The 19,231-nt window shown below is 43.4% G+C and overlaps 1 protein-coding gene across 1 annotated transcript in view; it reads left to right on the top strand.

Annotated features, from left to right (window-relative positions):
- Positions 1-119: 119 nt before the first annotated feature.
- The window catches only part of T265_15270 (hypothetical protein), a gene marked incomplete at both ends in the record, with an annotated part of 27,311 nt that continues 8,199 nt past the window's right edge, over positions 120-19,231 (top strand). Inside the window, 5 exons of the mRNA XM_009177354.1 lie at positions 120-279; positions 4,470-4,570; positions 7,222-7,296; positions 8,514-8,618; positions 12,691-12,784. Of these exons, the coding sequence (XP_009175618.1) occupies positions 138-279; positions 4,470-4,570; positions 7,222-7,296; positions 8,514-8,618; positions 12,691-12,784 (517 nt within the window). The remainder of the gene's footprint in view (positions 280-4,469; positions 4,571-7,221; positions 7,297-8,513; positions 8,619-12,690; positions 12,785-19,231) is intronic.

Here is a 19,231-nt window from a genome sequence, read left to right as displayed (position 1 = left end):
ATCAAACGAGCATTTTGACCCCAACTCCTCTTCAACGTGATGTTTTTGATGTCTCCCTCATTAGTCGTGTGTGTTTTATATTTCTTTTTCGGCTTCAAAACTCACATTATCACTCACAGATTGTCGGTGGTGTAATCATGCTCGCGGGTGGGGTGATGGTGTGGAGCCGAGTATTTGTTGGAACTTTAGTGCAGACGAAATTCTGGAAGAAACAGGTTGCACTTGATCCACAACGAGAATCGTACGACCGAATAGCCCAGTTGTTTCAAACTGTGACCAGTAAGTATTATCCATTTCACTTACAATCTTCTTCATCAGCCAGTTTCTTGTGACTATTCTTTAAAAGAAAGAAGAAAAATAGGTCAGACTGGGAATAGTTATCATGATGAAGTTCCCCTTGATCGGATTTCCAGGAATCAGTGGTCAGATCGCTGGATGACTCCACATAAACATGGATGTTTTGTGACACTTAGGAGGATCAGGCATACAGGCTGTTAGTGCCATGGATGTCCAAACGTCATAAAATCCCAAGACCTAACCAAAGATTACTGTTACAACTGGTCATTTGGCCTCGAAATGATGGTATAACAATGAGCACTGACATAAGTTACGTATCCATCATCGGGGTGTGGAAAATATCCGTCGGCTATTGCTGCCATTCCGCCTTTTTGGTTCCAAAATTTTTTCCAGCAGGTATATATCAAAATAAAGGAGGTGATGGATGCACTGTGGTGACAATTCATCGACCGTCAACAGTGTGATCGTCCTTAAACTGACAATGCCGTGCAGGTGCTACCGAGCTTTCTTATGGATTGCGAGATTCTGTGATGATGCAAATCGTATACTGCATAAAATGTCCTCTGAACCTCGCTGTAAACAAAACGGTTCTATCAACCCAATGAGTTCATTCATTTTAGTGGATTAACCAACAGGCCTAGTTCGGCATTCGACTCCAACCACTCTAAATTTGATAGTGTTACCGTACGGAACTAAGCTTATCCACCTAATTGAGAGGATATTGCGTAGACTTCGGAGGCTTGACTGGTTGGTTATCTCTCGTTTCGTCCACTTTTTACTACCGCTCCTTAGTGAAAATAGCAAAACAGAACTTAATCCGTATCCGCTCAACAGTAATTCAGTTAGCAAACTACTTTACCTGTGGTCAAGTACTTCTCGTAGGGGGTCGATAAGCCACACGTGAATGTAGACAAAATGCTGAGTTTGATCCAAGCATAGCTCTTGTGCTTACACTTTCCATGTTAAAATCCTTGACGAGATCATCACACATCCAACCAACTGCTATCATCCTGAAATGGCGATGGTCAAAGTCTGGTTTTATGATAATCCCACAGATTACACTGACTTGAAATTCGTCCCCCTAGTTTAATCCATACAGGGAATAGCAAGAATATGCAGAGACAAAGTGTAAGAAATAATTGTCTAAGCTTCATTTTCAGTTCAGGACTATCTGAGAGGAAATTTCCAAGAGTGTGTGGGCAACACGGCGTTTTTCTTACCTGGCTATCGATGGTTTTCTCTGAGAAACAGCGCGTTTGAAAAATTCAGCAGGGTTGACCGTGACCGTTGGCGAGTATCTTTGGCCTTTGCGTACTATATCGCACCAGTAGTATCGTCAGAAGCCACTAATTTTTGTGCCCTTGTGTGCCCTCGGAAGAGTCCGGTCCTCATCACAAAGTCAAACATGCTGCATCAAAAGAATGAAGACCGTTAAAAAATAGGTCATACCTGTGTCGGAAAGAACTAAAACGCAACCACGAATAAACACTAACGATTCACTGATTTGGACCCGGGACATGCAAATTTGGATAGGGGTAGAAATATCCGACCCAAGAGGCCTACTGTCCTTTCGTAGCCCCAGCTACAAACCCATTATTCTGAACTAGCTATCATCGAAGTAACTTGCTTATGCATATTTCCCATTGGATTTTCGATAGAAAAATCAATCCAGACTTACAACGACAGATCATACGGATGGGAAAACTGTGTTCAAATAATTTCCTCAAGCGCAACAGGTAGGAAAATTTTCCCAGGCGTTTCTGCACTGATGCAGATTTTATCACCAAGTTACAGGACGTCTGATGACTAGGCGCTGACCGTCATTTCAGGACGAAATTCCAAGAGTAGAGCAATCAGGGTACAGAATAACACTAATCAGTTTGACCTTGGATAAACCGAGCACAGATTCTAGCCAGGTGTTCTCCTAGTTACAACATGATGACTCATCATGTCTGACGCCATTGTCATGGCATATATTTAGAGTGAGCAGCTGGAAACTCAACGTCATCCCGCACAGTGTTGGTCTCGTGAGCAGCCGACGAGAAGTTCATCTTAGGAAATTTCGTATCAGTTCCGTACGAAACGGTATTTCCTTCATTCGTAAATTCGGAACTTAGTCACGTGCAGTCAGGTTTTGGGAATCTTCCGAGATTTCCTCGATGTTTCGTCACAGCAAAGTCATCTCATTCTGATTGGTGTGTAAATCCCCTTTCGGTTCGCCCGTTAAACAGGTATGCACAAGATGGTCAAGATGGTCTGATAAATGCTCTCCTGAATGTGCGCGGCGGAAATTTTTCAAAGGTTATCTTAGTTTACCGTTCTTCTTCTTTGAATAAATCTCCATGAACTTCACTGGTGGGATTTGGCCTTCTGCCTGCAAAGATAGTGACTTCGGACTAAACTAACCGAACTTTATTAGCCTCCAAAGTGTAAGGCAGAAGCGAACGTGCTCCTGGGATTGACTGAAATGTGACACCATTCTTGTGGACTCCATCTAGCGCGGCAAATGAATCTACGGCAAACTCTGCCACTCTAGGTATAGTTACCTATCAAGTTAACCAAAGTAATGTTACAGACAAGAAGCTCTGGTCAGTATCTCCGAAAGTCTTCCAGTAGCTGGTCTGAGCAATTTTAGCGAATGTTTCGAAAACCCGAAGTGATCTTTTAGGAGCACTGATTTCAAGACAAATAAATGTAACGGAGCCTGAGGAAGCTGATTCGAATTATTGGGGTTTCTATAACTCTGACGTAGATGTTCCTCACCACGCCGCTACAAACTGAATTTGACTTTGAAGCATAGTGTAGCGGATAGTATACACCGCGCTGCTTGATTGAGAAGAAGTGTTCAAAAGATTCGATGGGGAAAGCGGTGATTCTTTGCTCCTGCAAGTACGTAGGAAACTGACTGGCTGTTTAGGCTGTAGAAGTATAGCCTGACAAGACAAACAATTAAGTGAAATAGACCTTACAATATTTGTCTGTATGCACGTGGAGGTTAAAAATAAAATAAATTATATTAAGTATACTTGACTTAGATGGCGTTCGCAATAGTTGTAATAATGTCACATTGATTCGAACAGATGATCTCCATCGGTCGAATTCAGCAGTGCATATTCCAGCGACTTAGTGAAATGACGTTCATCGCACCGTTCCAGTTGGGTGCTTTTGGACAGAATCCCAACTTTTGGTTAGGTGCAATAAAGGTGAGAGGTTGGTGTGAAAGTGTTGCTTTACTAACAGCGGGCGTGTAACAAGGAATTCGTGTTCAACACCCTTTTCAGCGTGTCTTTAGGACCCCAGCGAAAATATGCTTTGCGGTGTAAAACCACAACAGCAACATCTTGCGGGACACCACCAAACGTTTGAGCCCAAAATCTTGGTACACATTTCTATGCTATGGAAAATCGGTCGGAACAGACTTGGCTACTGAAGGCACTTCGTATGCCATGGAATAGCACACTTGACAAGTTCTACGTCTTATTGGGCTGTATGTTCCACAAACGGAAATACGTGATTTTTCCGATCTACCGGTAGGGAGCTTACTTCAAAATTCAGGGTGGGCATTTATGAGTTTGCTGACCTTCAGTGCACTTGTGTTTTGTTCATTTTCGAGGTAACAGTTTAGGAATTATTACCCAGGAGCCAGTGCCTAAAGTTTCACCACTGCGTAACTCTTACGTCCATTCGTTAACGTACGGTTAACAGATATCTCTGGAACTGATCTATGCAGCCTCACAGATTGGACCACAGATATTCAAATCAATGCAGGCAAATTACATCAACTCACATGGAGAGAGGAAGTGAATGACTCGGCGGGCAAAGTGCCTTGGGAGGTCAAATCATACTAGGCTTTTTACTTTCATCATCGGGTGTCTTCGCACGCGTTACCACTAGCTGACGTCAAAGACTTTTTCAGATATGGCTCGCGAACCGTTGAAAATAGGAGTGGAACTGGAATCTCATAACAATTGGATAGATATACCCAAGTTCGACAACGTATGGGTTTTAGATATATTCACTGCGAGTTCACATTTCAGCACACTTTCTGGCACCACGGTAACCATAGTACCATTCAGTGGTTCACTCTCAATTTGTTTCCGCTTCTGCGTCAAAATCATACCAATGCAACACACCAATATCCGCGTCTGTTCCACATCTGCTTCAAACCACAGGACCAGTTGGCATTGTGCTCTTCGTGATTGGCTTCCTTTTGTCCTTGAGTGCAATCATCGGCTTCGTCGGTATCTATCATCTCCGAATGATGATTTTTGTGGTAAGTCAAAACAGGTGTGTGATGAACTCCCTGTTTGATATAAAGTATCCTGTCAAGTCTCTTATCCCTCCGGGGTTTAGTTATTATCAGTTATCATTAGCTATTATTAGTTACTAGCTATTAGTTATCATTATTAAGTCTAGAGATGGTCTCTGTGGTAAGTGATATTGCAATTGTCCTAAGGTTAAGCGCTGGCTCCACTCAGGCGCCCATTCCAAGCAGACTGACGAACTGAAGAAAAAATGGTTGAGATTGTATTGCACAGTGGAAACTTAGCTTGGTAATCGCACAAGTTCCTAGCGAATTGAGCACGGTACCACGAGTTGTGGGGTTACGGTATCAGCGATTAATGTGCACCATTGGTTTAGGTACATTTTAGAAGACTGTTTTATTGAAAATATCCTGCGACAGCCCAAAATTGCGAAATCACGAATACAGCAGAACCTTGAGCATCTAGTTGATGTGCGTTCGCAAAAAGCTTGCAGAAATGTGTTGATTCAAGTGCCATTAAGTGGTTTATTTTCAACAGGGTTTGGGAACATTATAGTCGGTCTTTCACTAAAAACCACATTCTTGATTAACACATAGGCCCGCAGGTCATCGTGACTGATGTTCGACAATACCGCACACCAATATGCAAAATCTGCAGCCTGGAAAACATCAGACGTACCTAAAGAAAAACTTTTTGAAAACCAGAAATCAAACCGGCGATAAAGTGAAGGAATTCTAGGGAGGCAGTGCCAAGACACCAGGATGTCTCATAATAGACGCAAAGTTTGATTGGGTAAGTAAAGGTAGCCAATCAAACGAAGGATAGCAATCATTATTAGTAGCCACATAAAGGATTTGCGTGCAAGTGTTGGCATTCATTTTGTCTGCGACGAATGTCAGTACGCGGACTGAAATTGTGAAACTATTATTCCCTTGGTGAAAACGTCACTGCTGCAGTCCATGGTTACAAAACCAAACATAGTCTCATCAAACATCCTTTCACCGTGTCGACCACTGCACGCTTGATTGCGAAAGCTAAGTCCACTGAACCTGTACTGGATTTTCCTGGCGGAGGGAGAAAGTCCTGAGTGACGAAAGAGTGCTCATTTTACTGAATGCCGTCTAGCAACTTCAGCCCCAGAGCACCATGGCATTTTTGTCAATAACTCAGGTGTCTCAGCTGACCAGCATCCCCCGCGCCAGCGTGCATCGTATTGTGAGACACTACCTTCATCTCTACGCGTATCATTTCGCTTTATTACAAAACATCACGGAAGAAGACAAGGAGCAACGTTTCTCCTTCGCTAACTGGCTGCTGGACAGTGAAGAAATCATTCCCAACATTTTATGGAGCGATAAAGCAATTTTTTCTGCGGATGGCATAATCAACAAGCACAATTTTGTGATATGGTCCCGTGAAGCTCCTTACGAGTACCTCACCCACAATCTCATTCCCCTCATCTCTGTCTATGGATGGGATTATCCTCAAAGTGTCTCCTCCATCTCTTTTTCTTTGATGCTACGGTTTCCGGCGAAAGTTACCGCTATATGCTGCAGACGCACGTTATCCCGCAACTCAAGCAGCACGAGAAGTCATCGACCGTCTTTCATGATGACACTACACCCCACTACTCAAACCAAGTGGGAACTTACCTTCGAGAGCAACTTACCGATGAGGGAGTCATTGCTGGTGGAGTTCCAAACTTTTGGCGCGCAAGGTAACCCGATCTCACACCTCTGGAACATTGGTTTTGAGGAATAATCAAGGCTCGCGTTAATCACGAAAATAAATCGATGAATTTGGTGAAGCTAAGAGCAAGAATTTAAAAGGAATGTGTACGAGTGACGCTCGAAGTTAAGCATGCTGTATCTCACATCTCATACCGCCTCCAAATTGTTATAGAAGAAAGGGGCGGCTTTTTCAACACTTTTGTAATGTCCGTTTGTTTACGGTAAACCTCAACAATGCATTTATGTCCGCATAAAATGATAAATCTTAAAATTAATGTTAAAGTTTTAACATGAATATTGTTTTTGCGTCTATTATGAGACACTCTGTGCTTCCCCAAACTGCCCAAGGTACTCAAATAATCGGCAAACATCGCACGATCCGAGACCATTTCAGTACTGTAGAAGGGTGAAAGATGTAGAGATACGCTGATTTCACTTTGGCAGTAGTCCAAACACAATGTGTTTGAATCAAAAAGTTACTTCATAAGCAACATGGGGCGGTTTCAAGGTGAGTGTAAATGGATGACACCAAAGTGCTGACGCGTATTGGGAGTGATGAAGTAATACTTGAATTTTTCACCTTGGACACTGTCTGAGAAATCATATACGATGGAATTATCACGCTCGCTCTAGAGGTTGCAGTAGGCCACAGGAGCAGGGCAGCGTTTGACCAGACTGTGATGTATTTGGCGTGCCTTAAATCGCCTTCGCTTAGATGCCAGCGTTTATTTTATTGGTATAATTATCCGGTGCGTCTCCATAAGCCTATATTTTATTACGTTAAATGTAAGTACAAAACCCTTGCGAAGAGTAACCAAATCCACAAGTATCGATGCCCATTCTTCTGTTGAGCCACATGTGCCTTTATCAAAAGCACACATTCAGAAGTCCCCCGTACTTTTAGCGTTACCGTTTCCCTTTTTATGTAGGAAGCAATATTGGTCGGAGTGATTGCTTTGGGTCACATCATTCTGATGAATGTGTATTTCAGTAATCGAGAAGTGGTGAGTAAAACCGTGTGATGTTAGATCTATCGCTTTACTGTGATTCTGATACGTGATCTCACACACACACAGTTTGAGTATCGTTTACTGCTCAGGATAAGTTATAACCCATCTACCGTTTATGTGAAGAAACACATGCTTATCGATCAGAGCCTAAGAACATCAAAAACGAGAGATTCAGCTGGGTTCCAGGTAAGTCTCTCGAAAAACTAAATTAGTTTGCAAATGAGTGTATATTCGCTAATTTCGTGTAATTTGGTTTCAATTAGAACAGAGGGTTGCGGAAACCGGGGACTGCGCCTACCTGATGAGCCCCAAGAAGTGCGAAACCGGCCCGTGGGCTGTGATGGAATTTCAGCAACCTTATGAGTAGTACATTACAAAGTACAAGGTTATTTTCTCCGCAGCTGATGTATCTTTTTCACAGAACATTTTATATTGGTTAAAAACGGTGTGAAAGTAGAACTTGAAACGGTTAAGCTATTTGGCACATTTTTTCTACTAAGGGAAGCAGCTTAATTCGCCCAGAACAAGCAGGCATTTAGCCACTACCGGAGGAAAAACTTACTAGCAGAATAGCTAGTTGCTCAGATATCACGATAAAGATATACCCAATCGTTTTTTATGAGTTAAACACCAAATGCAGATTTCATTGAAATGTGCGGGATTTTAAACAAACTGGCTGAGAAGGCTATTCTTTCGCTGAATAGGAACGGGGTGACAAAGATATTTATCACTTGTCATTTTTATTTTGGTTGGCTCGTTAAATTAACTCGCATTATCTGGTAAAAATGTATTTCAGTACCCAATAAATATAGTTTGAACAACACGAATTTACATTCATAAAGGAAATATTTCTGCCAGTTTTAAATTTCAGTACGGCAACAGAATCCAGATTGCAGTAACATGGTTATGTAGTAAAACCTGACGCTAAAATTCCCCACGATAAAGATGAATTGAAACAAAGTGTTACTTCATACCTTTTGTGCTTTTTAGCACAGATAAGTATGCAATGTTGCAAATGGAAAGGGCTGTAAATTCTTTCCTTGTTTACCAACATATTAAACCCCTCAAAAGCCTGGTTTTTGTTCCTGAAAATCTCGACTCATACTGGAATCGGTCATAACTATGACATTGAATTTCCATCCAATATAAAATAGTTGATCTTACTTTTGTTCCGCTTTTTATTGCCTCTTGTTCTCTTACACTCCATTTAGTTTCTGACGCGGAGCTACGACGAGTTGCAGCATCTTGTCAGGAAATACAAATCAATAGAAAGCAATGAAAAAGATAGTTGGACACTTGGGCTCTTTATGTCCATGGTATGTTCAAGAAATTATACATTTTACATTCCTATTGGGTAGATCAATTTATTAATTGTTCACCCATTTATTGTCAGATTAGCAGATAAGTACGATAATTATGCAGTCAACCTACTGTGGAAAAACTGAGCGCTCTACCTGACGTGAATTACTGTAAGTAGTCGTAATGTACTACTCACAAGTTTGCTGAAAATTTGTCGAGAGCAACCTTATGAGTAGTGGATTACGAATAAACATGTATCGCGATATCTCAAATATCGTAGTGACTGAAACATGAGGCGGCCCGATGCAACACATTCGATTGCCCGGAAACATCACAAACGAGAGATTCAGCTGTGTTTCAGGTGAGTCGCTTGCAAAAGAACAAATTAGTTTATAAACGAGTGTATTCTGCTACTGTAATTACTGCCTTGTTGCGCGGTTGAGTACAGTTTCTTAATAATTACAAAAAGTAGCAAAAAATGGCATGGTACAGTTTGGTTGCCACCAGTGCGCCCGAAATACAAACAAGCCTTCTCAAACCCCCCGCGCAGACGGCCAGTTTAGGTGCCAGGTATATGCAACAGCTCATTAGGCAAACATCCAGGTATATTGTCAGTAAACGTTCGCACGCAGAACACCGTTGACAGCACTCAATCGACTTCGTTGATTCTCAAATGATTATTCATTAATGAACACAATGCTGGAGGATTTTTCAGGTGTTGTAAATGTACACATTAGTGACATGCTCAATCGATATAGCACGAAGACCATGAAAACTGCATACGGTTTGATTAATCTAGTTTTTGAAAAAAGCACATCTTTGAATTCTAAATAACCAAATGTTAATAATTGATCAGGTGGCTGTTAATCTGTTCGCCGAGCTTGTCAATTGATTTGCAAACGTTTCGTCACCATTCGGGGAGACATTCTCAGTGCGCTGTTGGTTGAGTAATCTACGAAATTCATTGCAACGATTGTGAAAAACACTACGTGGGACAAACAGGGAGGAAACTGTCAGCCACCAGGGGACACGACCAACTCTCTCTCATCTCTGCACACGAAGATGGAGAAGGAAACAATTTCGATTGGAATAACGTCAGAATAATGGGCCATGCAAGAACAAAGAAAGAACGCAAGTTCATGGAGGCGCGGTACTCCACTGATGGAGCATTGAGATTGATCCTGCCTACCAGCCTCTGAGGACAAAGGAAATTTAGAACCACAAAACCCGAGGCCGAACAAGGACCCAAAGAAATAATCAAAGGAACAGTAAACCACTAAAAATAGAAGTTACGCTACAAGTAAACAGAGAAGCCGACGACGACGCAATACAGATCGAGAACAGACCAAATGAAAGAGACATCAATGGACGGCAAGTTCAACAGTAGTGGTACTGTAGGAGGCAAGAAATATAAACCAAAACTCAACACAGATTAAGATTGGACCAACCAGCATCCAGGTTACAGCGCAAAGGCTGTTCATGGTGCACCGAATACGTCTCCTCGAATGGTGACGAAACGTTTGCAAATAAATTGTCAACTTCGGCGAACAGATCAACAGCCACCTGATCACTTACCAACTAATACACCCTAGTTACCAAAATTCCAACACATTACCAAACAAATGTTTGTGAACTTGAATATCGGCATACCTCTGTTCAGAAGCAGGATTGGTCCAGATTATTCTAGAATCCACATTATATGTTTACTGGGCGATAAGTGCAATAGGATGGTCGCATTTGTTTTAGGTTCTCGGAAATCCAGGAAAAAACAATGAAAATTAAGGTATGCATGCTGGTGAAACAGCTATTTTTCGATCAAATGTTTCTTAATGTCTTCTAGAGTATCAAATATTCTCAAAAGTCTCTGTCTACGCTGAACGTTTATGGAGCGTTTAAATGAAATGCATCCCAATAATGGAGCTTATGTTTGCAATAGAGTGAAAAGACTCTTCCACAGACTTTGTGCACTGAAACGTTGTTTAAAATCACCAATCGATTAACTTTGGTTAGAGAGTTTCAGCAAAAACTCTTGGTTCATTATTTTTCATCCAGAAAATCTAGTTTTGCTCTCATATCGGAAAATTATTTGTTGGTTTAATTGGTACACTTCCCTGAAGGTCACTTTCAGAAGAAGTTTGTAATTTCGGGACTAAGGGGCTATTGTTTACCCGAAGGCAATTAGGAAGAGTTAACGACTGCCGAAGTTTCTGCTACCCACAAACATCTTGAACGTGATTAACTTTCCAGCATGCAATCAGCATGCATCATCATTTGTGACCAGTGTGGGACGTAAAACGATACGCAAAAACAGATTTCAAACTTCTGACGGTGTGAAATTCATTGGATATGCCTCACTCAGATGCCTTACTCAGTGCATTTGAACTTTCTAAGAAACAGGGAAAAGCACAGTAGTATGAATATCGCTCCGAAAAATAGGTTTTTTATCATCAGTATTTTCTGTACAGTATGACTCAGTAACTTCCTCCAAAAACCGCGGCCTATGGGGTCAAACGGCATGCGCCCTTATTCTACGAGGCCAAAGGTCAACTCACTGTTGACCGAGAAATTGTAACGTTCTACAAAGAGCTTTTTTCCTAGAACTTACTTTTAACAAGGCATCCAACCACTTCGTCATTTTCACTACACCACGGTGACCTGGTTTATTATCTTCAGGACTTAACCAAAGTAAATGAAACTCAGTGGCGAAGTGGTCTGTTTATATTTGAAATCATCTAAAAAAAAAAAGTCTGTTTATTTTGAAATCATCTAAAAAAAAAAAAAAAAAAAGTCAGTTTAAGACTGAATTATTTTCAGTCACTAGAAATTTACTTGCCACACACCGACGTACCGCTGTAGGCTGGTCTGTCACTACGTAGTCTTAGGGCGACTCAATGGTTAAAGCAGCGTTCCAAGAAAGAACGCCAACGACAAACTGTAGTATCGTAATTGCACATGCTAACACTCTCCCCTCTCTCCATTTGGGTTCTTTCAGGCTTCCGGGAGTTTCGTAACCACCTATAGGTTACCAAGCTGCGTCCACTGTGCATGCAATAAGAAAACGGTGTAAAATGAGACAGTAATTTGAGGGTGCATTCTATTCGAACTGACGTAACCCAAGTGGCGACAAACATTTGTTGTTTTAAAGCAAATCCCCGAGGCTAGTATAGTCGCACATTTGCATTTAGTCAACGTATAACCCAGAAAACTAATGAGATAACTAATTTGGTATAAGTAGTGACAGCCTAGAAATCCGTTTGTGTATTACTCTTTCGAAGCATAGAGTTTAACAGAACGAAGCCGCAATCTGTGTTTCATTGTCAACATGGACGGTGAGCATTATTCAGCCGCGCATGTCCTTTGATCTCAAGGAAATAGTATGGTATAGCATAGTATAGTATATAGTATAGTATAGTATTATAGTAGTAGTATAGTATGTTTTGCTGTACACATCTTGATTTCCTATCTACAATGGCGCAATATAACACATATTCTTCTTACACAACATCGCTAAGCAGACATGGGGTCACAGGCAACTGCTGTATGGACAACACCGACCCGAATAGCCTAGATATGACAGGATATTCGGCTCAAAATACGGTGGTTCTATGCCAATGAATATCACATGGACACCTTACCATCCGGAGACTCTAATCAGGTGAACCACCGAAATTTGTCAGCAGAAGGGAGTGTAAATTTAGGTGGCACAATGAAATTTGCAATGCTATTCAATGAAACCGAGGTCTTGTGCAGGCAAAGGGAGTAAAGCCCTTCAGTATTAGCAAACACGAACTGAGGTGTTAAAAGTCATTAGGCGGGAAACTAAACATCTCATATGCACATAGTTCATCAAAAATTGACATTCTCACGCGTCCTCTCGAACTTTCCCGGATATGCTTTAACTAGAAAACAATAGTACGAGAACGCTGCAGAGCAGTTCCACAAGTTCCGTGGCAAATTTCACCTCCCATCAGATGCGGTGGTGTAGATTGGTCACTAAACATAAACTGCTCGTACGACTCACCAGTAGTGTCCACCACTGAACATGTTACAGGGATGTTCAAACTACACCCCGCTTTTCTCATTATTTAGCTCAACTGTTGCGGTTATTTGAACGGAGACGACTTCAATGCCAAAGGAACACAGTTTACGCGACGAGATCATTACCTTGTTTATGACTACCCAAGTAGGTTGGTTTACAATAATTTTATCCCGTTCTTGCTGAAATGTCCATTGATTCTCCAGTGTTTTTTACTATCCATGGCTTTGAGGTTTGTTTAAAAGACCCTTTTTTGGGGCGCACGGCGCACATTTCCCGTGTTAGGCCGTGTCAAACTCGTTAGAGATGTTATTGCCTCAAATAACTGGGACGAGCATTCCTCTGGTTCCCTATTCTCTACGGAAGATCAAATGGGATCTCTTCTGGAGAGGTTTGGGCATGCAGGTGATTTACCGTAACTCGCGTGCAAGAATTTCATCGCCAGTTGTGGTGAAGTTTTCAATGCTTAAATAAGTGTCCGTTGAATAATGGTATGCGCGAGTTGAAAATATTTTCAATGAAGTTGGAAAGATAGCCGGTTATATTGCGTAGTCTGCCATTGCGTCATTGCGTCCGTTTGGCATCACTGATGGTTTAAAACCGTGGGACTTTATTTTTTTGCTTATGTTGACCGCTTGGTGCTACAGTTCATCATCTAACCCTACCCATCTGGTGTTCTGTTTCTTTGTTGTACCTAACTGACACGACAATTCCTTCATAACTTTCCCCAGATTGTACACCGTTCGAAAAGTCGGTTGATTGAATTAGTTTTGGGAATAGCCCATCTGGTGGACGCAGACCACTAACGTCACCACCAACCGATCACTGATAAGCTCCTCTAGACTGACAGTTAGGGGTTTGGAAAAATTCATCATCTTTGGTTAACATGCCACCAAGAAATATAACTGGAATTCACATTGCCTTGACCCGCAACTTCTCAGATCTACAAAAGTTTTGAAGGTGAGAAACATGGACTCTAGTACTTTGACATTTTCGAATTTTCCAACAAGAGCAAATGCAGCCAGTGACGGTGAAAGACTCTGCTGGGTGAGGATCAATACTAATCAAAACCTCTCATATCAAATTCATCCATGTCACGATGGCAAGCTCGAATCCGGATAAAACTCGTGGCAGCTGATCATTCGGAGCATTCAATGGCAGATTTCGAAATCTTTGGGACTGCAGGATATTCGAGGTCCAGTCACATTTTTTGCAATTACGTTGAGAAAAGGGAACATTCTATCGTACCAAGTGATTTTTGTTTAATTGGTATTTCATAAAGGTGCGGACGTCTAAAAACAAGTTCATAGGACATGCAGAATGGGTTGAGGAACATACAACATACGATGCGGTTTCTGGAGTTTGCGGTCATAAAAAGATGAAACAGATCACTTGAAAGGAATATATTGCGCAAATTTACGCAGATTAGTTAATACACCTATTTTTAGATCATTATGGAAATGAGAAAATGAGACGTTCTTGATAACATGCTTGTCTTAAAAATCCTGTGAGATTTGTATCGGTGAAAGGAAGAAGGCCTTCGCTGCGGAGTTATGCATTACAAAAAAACGACCGAAAAATTGCAAACTATTGGGCAAGGGAGTGAAACTCTCATAGGCGTCTTGTTTACAAAACTGAATGTCCATCTGCTTTTCAACGTATTCTTGGAATTTCCTGGACTTTCATTGACTATCACCCAAATGCAAGCAAATGCTACAAAGCAACTCCACAAATTCTGTAATAGATCTTACTTTTCAAGAGACGCGAAGTGGGTTTACGAGAGAACATACTACTCGCATGCCCCCGATCAGTAGTATCGCCGTTACAGTCTTCCCCCTTTAAAGGTCTTTCGCATGCCACCGGTTATCATTTGCCTCCGTCAGGTCGGCTTCAGCAGCGAGTCTACCCGACCACTCTTCGGGTGCATCATGCGACTTACGAAGCTGCGTGTCATTTACTCTTTTCGATCCCCGGCCATCTTGAATTGTATAGACGCTCGTCCGGCAGTCGGTAAAGACAAACGGCTGCTGCCATTGACTGCCTAGCTTCCGCGATCCCAGTCTACTCCTTCCAGGATTCTGGTGATCCTTCTGCTTAACCTTCGCGCCTGTGGCGAAAGATCGTGCCTGTCTACTTGCTGTTTGCTGTCTAGTTCTTTTCTGAACGGTGGCCAAGTATTCTGGAGCTCTCCACATTTCTCCTTCTAGATCTTCCGGAGACCAGCGTGTCGACGGCCGCAACCTAGCTTCCTGATCAACCAAAAGGCGCGGGTTTTAACCGTACACCAGCATGAACAGGGCCTTGTCTGTGGTCGAATATATGTTAGCAGGGTGAGCCAGCAACACCATCGGCACGTCCAATTCTCAGTCACCTATTTTGGCCGCCAGCCAACCCTTGATCGTTCGTTAATTACGTTCAGCTAGTCCATTTGTACGCGGGTAGTATTGTGCCGGCCGTAGCCGTCTGATGCATAGCTTTTGTAAGCAATTCCTGAAAAATTTGCCCTCAAAGCAGTTCCCCATGATCGGTTAGGATTATTGTTGGCGCCCATGGTTGGCCACGTTGTCATGCATTACCGCTCCACTGATCGTCGTCGCCCATGATTTGGCACAGCTGCCACCCCGACCCACCACGAATGTTCTATCATCATCATGATATACTGATTCCCGTTGGTTGTCACCGGAAAGGGGCCCATGGCATCAACATGTCATAACTCGTCGCATTCTGGGACAGGAATGTGTTCGAAAGGAATGGCTGCCCGTGCCATGTCTCCATTCATCAGTTGGTATCGATTACAGGACGCCACATAATCCATCACATCATTTCTCATCCCGGGGCAGTAGGCCTTCTGCCGAAGTAGGTCGTACGACTTGGTGCATTTTGTATGTGCCATCTCGTGGCATTCGATGATAAGCTTCCGTCTCAAGACACGAGGTATCACGGGCGGCACAGCATCCGAATCGGTGGTCAGATCCAGTTCGACGACGATACCATTGACCCCAACCATGATCCTAGGGACCTCATCTGCTGCCTCAGGTCTAGACAGCCAATCAGCCAAGTAGTTCTCCTTCCCTGGCGCCTACTGGATTGTGAAGTCATACTCTTGCAACCGGCGTGCCTAGCTTTTCGTGTGTATCCCTGGTGGTCCTGATCCACTCCAGGGGTTTGTGATCAGTTTTGACAAGAAATCTTCGTCGAAGCAGATATGGCCTCCACTTATCCAAGGGCAAGACGATGGCTAAACATTCTTCCGCAATGGTCGAGTACTTCTATTCAGTGGTAGTCAGGACAAGACTGGCATATTCGATAACTCCATTCCTCTGCTTTAGGACTGCGCAGATACCGTGATCATTAGCCTCCGTTGCAACAGTATACATCTCTCCGATCCTGGGCAGTTTTAGGGTCAGTTGCTGATCCAAAATCCGCGCTTTGACACATCCGAAAGCCTCGTATGCTTCCCTGGTCTACACGAATTAGGGATTTGGCACGAGGCCAGCCTCCCGGATCCGCTTCAATAGAGCCTTCAAGGGAACTGCGTGCTCTGGTTCCGTATCCCTGTACACAACGATACTGTCTCCGTACACGACAACATTCTGGATTCCCTTCGTTGAACGAAGCCGGAATGTGAATGGTGCTCTAGATAAACTAAACGGCATTCGTCTAAACTGATATTGGGTATCCCCAACCGTAGATGCCGTTTTCGCCGGTTCATCATCTTGATAGATATTAGCCAGTATCCCGAACGCAATTCGAACACCGTGAAATATCGGGAGTGCTGGAGGGAATAAGCAATCCCCACAAATGAAGATACAGCTATCACCAGATTTACGGTGGGTTCATTCGAACGCCAGAAATCGACGCAAAACCTGTATTTTCCGTTCGCTTTACGTATAAGCACAACTGGGCAGTTGTACTCACCACCGGCTTCCACGATTATGCCATTGTTCGACGTCATTTGAATCTATTTATGAACCTCCTCCCGTAGGCGGGGCGGCAACGGACGGCGTTTGTTAGATCGAAAGTGTTTTGACGACACATGAATTTCGTGTTTAATCCATGGGCAGAAGCCAAACGGATCCTCATCGCACGTGAACAGTTCGGAATATTCCTCCACGACGGACCGTACTGATGGTACGTTACAAGACGGAAGCTATCAGACATGCAGCTTACCTACAGTAGTGCCTGAATAGCCTTCAAACTTGACTGCGGCAAACATTGCCAATAGCTTTCCTTGATTTAGGTCAATCACGGAATCTGTGCCTCTGATAAAATATGCCCCAGATATTGTCTGTTCAATGTCTGTCCTAATAAGGAACGCGTGCTGCACAGACTTGTCGCCTGGGCGTATCGAGTGCAAGGACAATCAGTAAATCTTAAGTCGATGTCCACCCACTGTTCTTACAGCTAGTGCGCATGGTCGGTATTCAGCTTGGTCCCCTCCTCGCCAAGCGATACCCCTGCTCCGGTATCGATCAAGCACAACTCCCTCCTCCCGTCCATCTCGATAGCGGGTTGTATTGCGGCCTGTGTCACCGCGCTAATCATAACCCTCGCGGGAATAGAGAATAAGAATAGAGAGAATTCCAAATTTTTATTATATATAGGTTTTCGGGTACGAGTTCATTAATTCTTCCATTGGCCATGCCTGCCACTCTTGTAGCACCGGCTCGCTCAACGGTGCTTCCACGATTCCGTCTCTAAGGCTGCAAGATGTTCCGCGAGTTGGTTCACTCTAGTCGGCCATTCGTCCACTGTTGAACCATCTCCGTTCTCCTGCGACTGCAACGTGGCCAGTGGTGCCTCAGCCAATTCTATTACCAGATGCACTAGCTCCTGCACACGCCAGTCACCCTCATCAACCGCAACCGGGCACCAAAACCCGGCCGTACCCCTCCGATGAACTGGTCAGACAGCAAATGTTGGCCCGACACTCGGTCCAGTCCCGGCAAAGCCCGATCCAACAACTCACTCGGTCCGTCCCGGCAAAGCCCGATCCAACAACTGCTGCATGCTGGCGAAGAACACGTTCGGGTCACATCCAAGTGCCATCATGGCCATCTCGACCTGCCTCATAGCCTCCGGGCGGTCGGGGGGCGTGTCGAACTCCGCTGCAAGGACTTCCTTCGCGGAGGCCAAGTTTATCTTCCAAGGGCCTCTCCTGGCCTCATCCAGGGCCGCCTTCGCCCGGCCTCTGAGGAGGGTCATCAGCGTCACCAACCTACATCGGTCGGTATCCATTCCGCAGCCACTGCAACCCATAGGGAAGTTATCATACGCTAGGAATACAAACCGCATCCGTCTCTTCTTTATAAGCAATAGACATCCTGAAACACAGGCACTTCGTCTACCCAGATTCACCTGTAGGTAACTGTCCTCAGTGGTCCACTACTGAACACCCGATTTAGAAGGAAATAACGAGGAGTGATTCATCAGAAGTCCATTATTTATTTCTTTGCAGTGTTTAAGAAAGTACATAGATTGCTCACTTTAAGGTTTCTCTTACATAGTTAGCTGCACGAACCAAAACGTTTGAAAACGAGACTGGTGATCAACTGGTGTCATTGCCACTCACCTCATCGATCCACCCCCGTGGTCAATACAGTGGAACGTATAGAGGAGAACGTCGGTAGCTCAGGTAGCGTAGATGGTCGTTGGCTTGTTCGCTGAGCTGGGCAATTTGGTTGCAAACGTTTCGTCACCAATCGAGGTGATATCATCAGTGCGTAGTTGTGCGTAGTGGTGGGTTAGTGGATGTCAACCTTTAGGGTTTACGAACCTGCTCAATATTTTAAGACTGCACTTGCTAGAAAAGAGGTTATCACATTATTATATTCGCGAAAATTTGCGATTTGGTTTGAAAAATGACGGTGTTCCTTGCTGTGTGTGCGTATTGCGAAAGTCAGCAAAATTTCGTGTCGAATACCAGAATGATCTAGCAAATCACTTCATATCAAGCTGAGTCAGGCTGAGTTGCATTTTTGTGTCACCTATTAGTAGACCATATTAGACGGGGTCAGCCGCGGATTCCAGGCGCAACAACTCCTAAAGATTTTGTGGGGCAAAGGAAAGAACACTAAATTCTACTTATTGAAATTTACGTCACATTGCCTGACAAATAAACAGGTGGAAAACCAAAACTCGGACATTGAGAAAACACCACTCAAGTATATCATTATTCAAAAATTAGCCAGTATGTACGTAAAATCACCTATGGTTAAAAGCTCTTCTCTGAGAAGTCATTTATTAGCAAGCACGAACGAAGCAGTCACGAGTCAATAGACAGAGAAGTAAACATCACATAATCTTTAAACTTTGGACATTCCCACACTGCAAAGCGGTTCTACAAATTCTATCAGGGGATGCGGTGTCGGAGCTGTGATAATCTCCACAGGCTACTCCCATGTTTCATCAGTAGTATCCACCAATGTCCAGGGACTTCTGGAGTCATCAATTCGAGAAAAATGCAAAGAAGTACCCGTATCAGATCGATACTTTGTGGTGGTGTGGGTGGGGGGGTGGTAGTGGTGGAGTTCGTGGAGGTGGTGGTGGTGGTGGAGGTGGTGGTGGTTGTGGTGGTGGTGGTGGAGATGGTGG

This window comes from Opisthorchis viverrini (genome assembly GCF_000715545.1).
Source record: "Opisthorchis viverrini unplaced genomic scaffold opera_v5_413, whole genome shotgun sequence".
Lineage (NCBI taxonomy): Eukaryota > Metazoa > Platyhelminthes > Trematoda > Opisthorchiida > Opisthorchiidae > Opisthorchis > Opisthorchis viverrini.
This window is presented reverse-complemented; position numbering and strand designations above follow the sequence as displayed.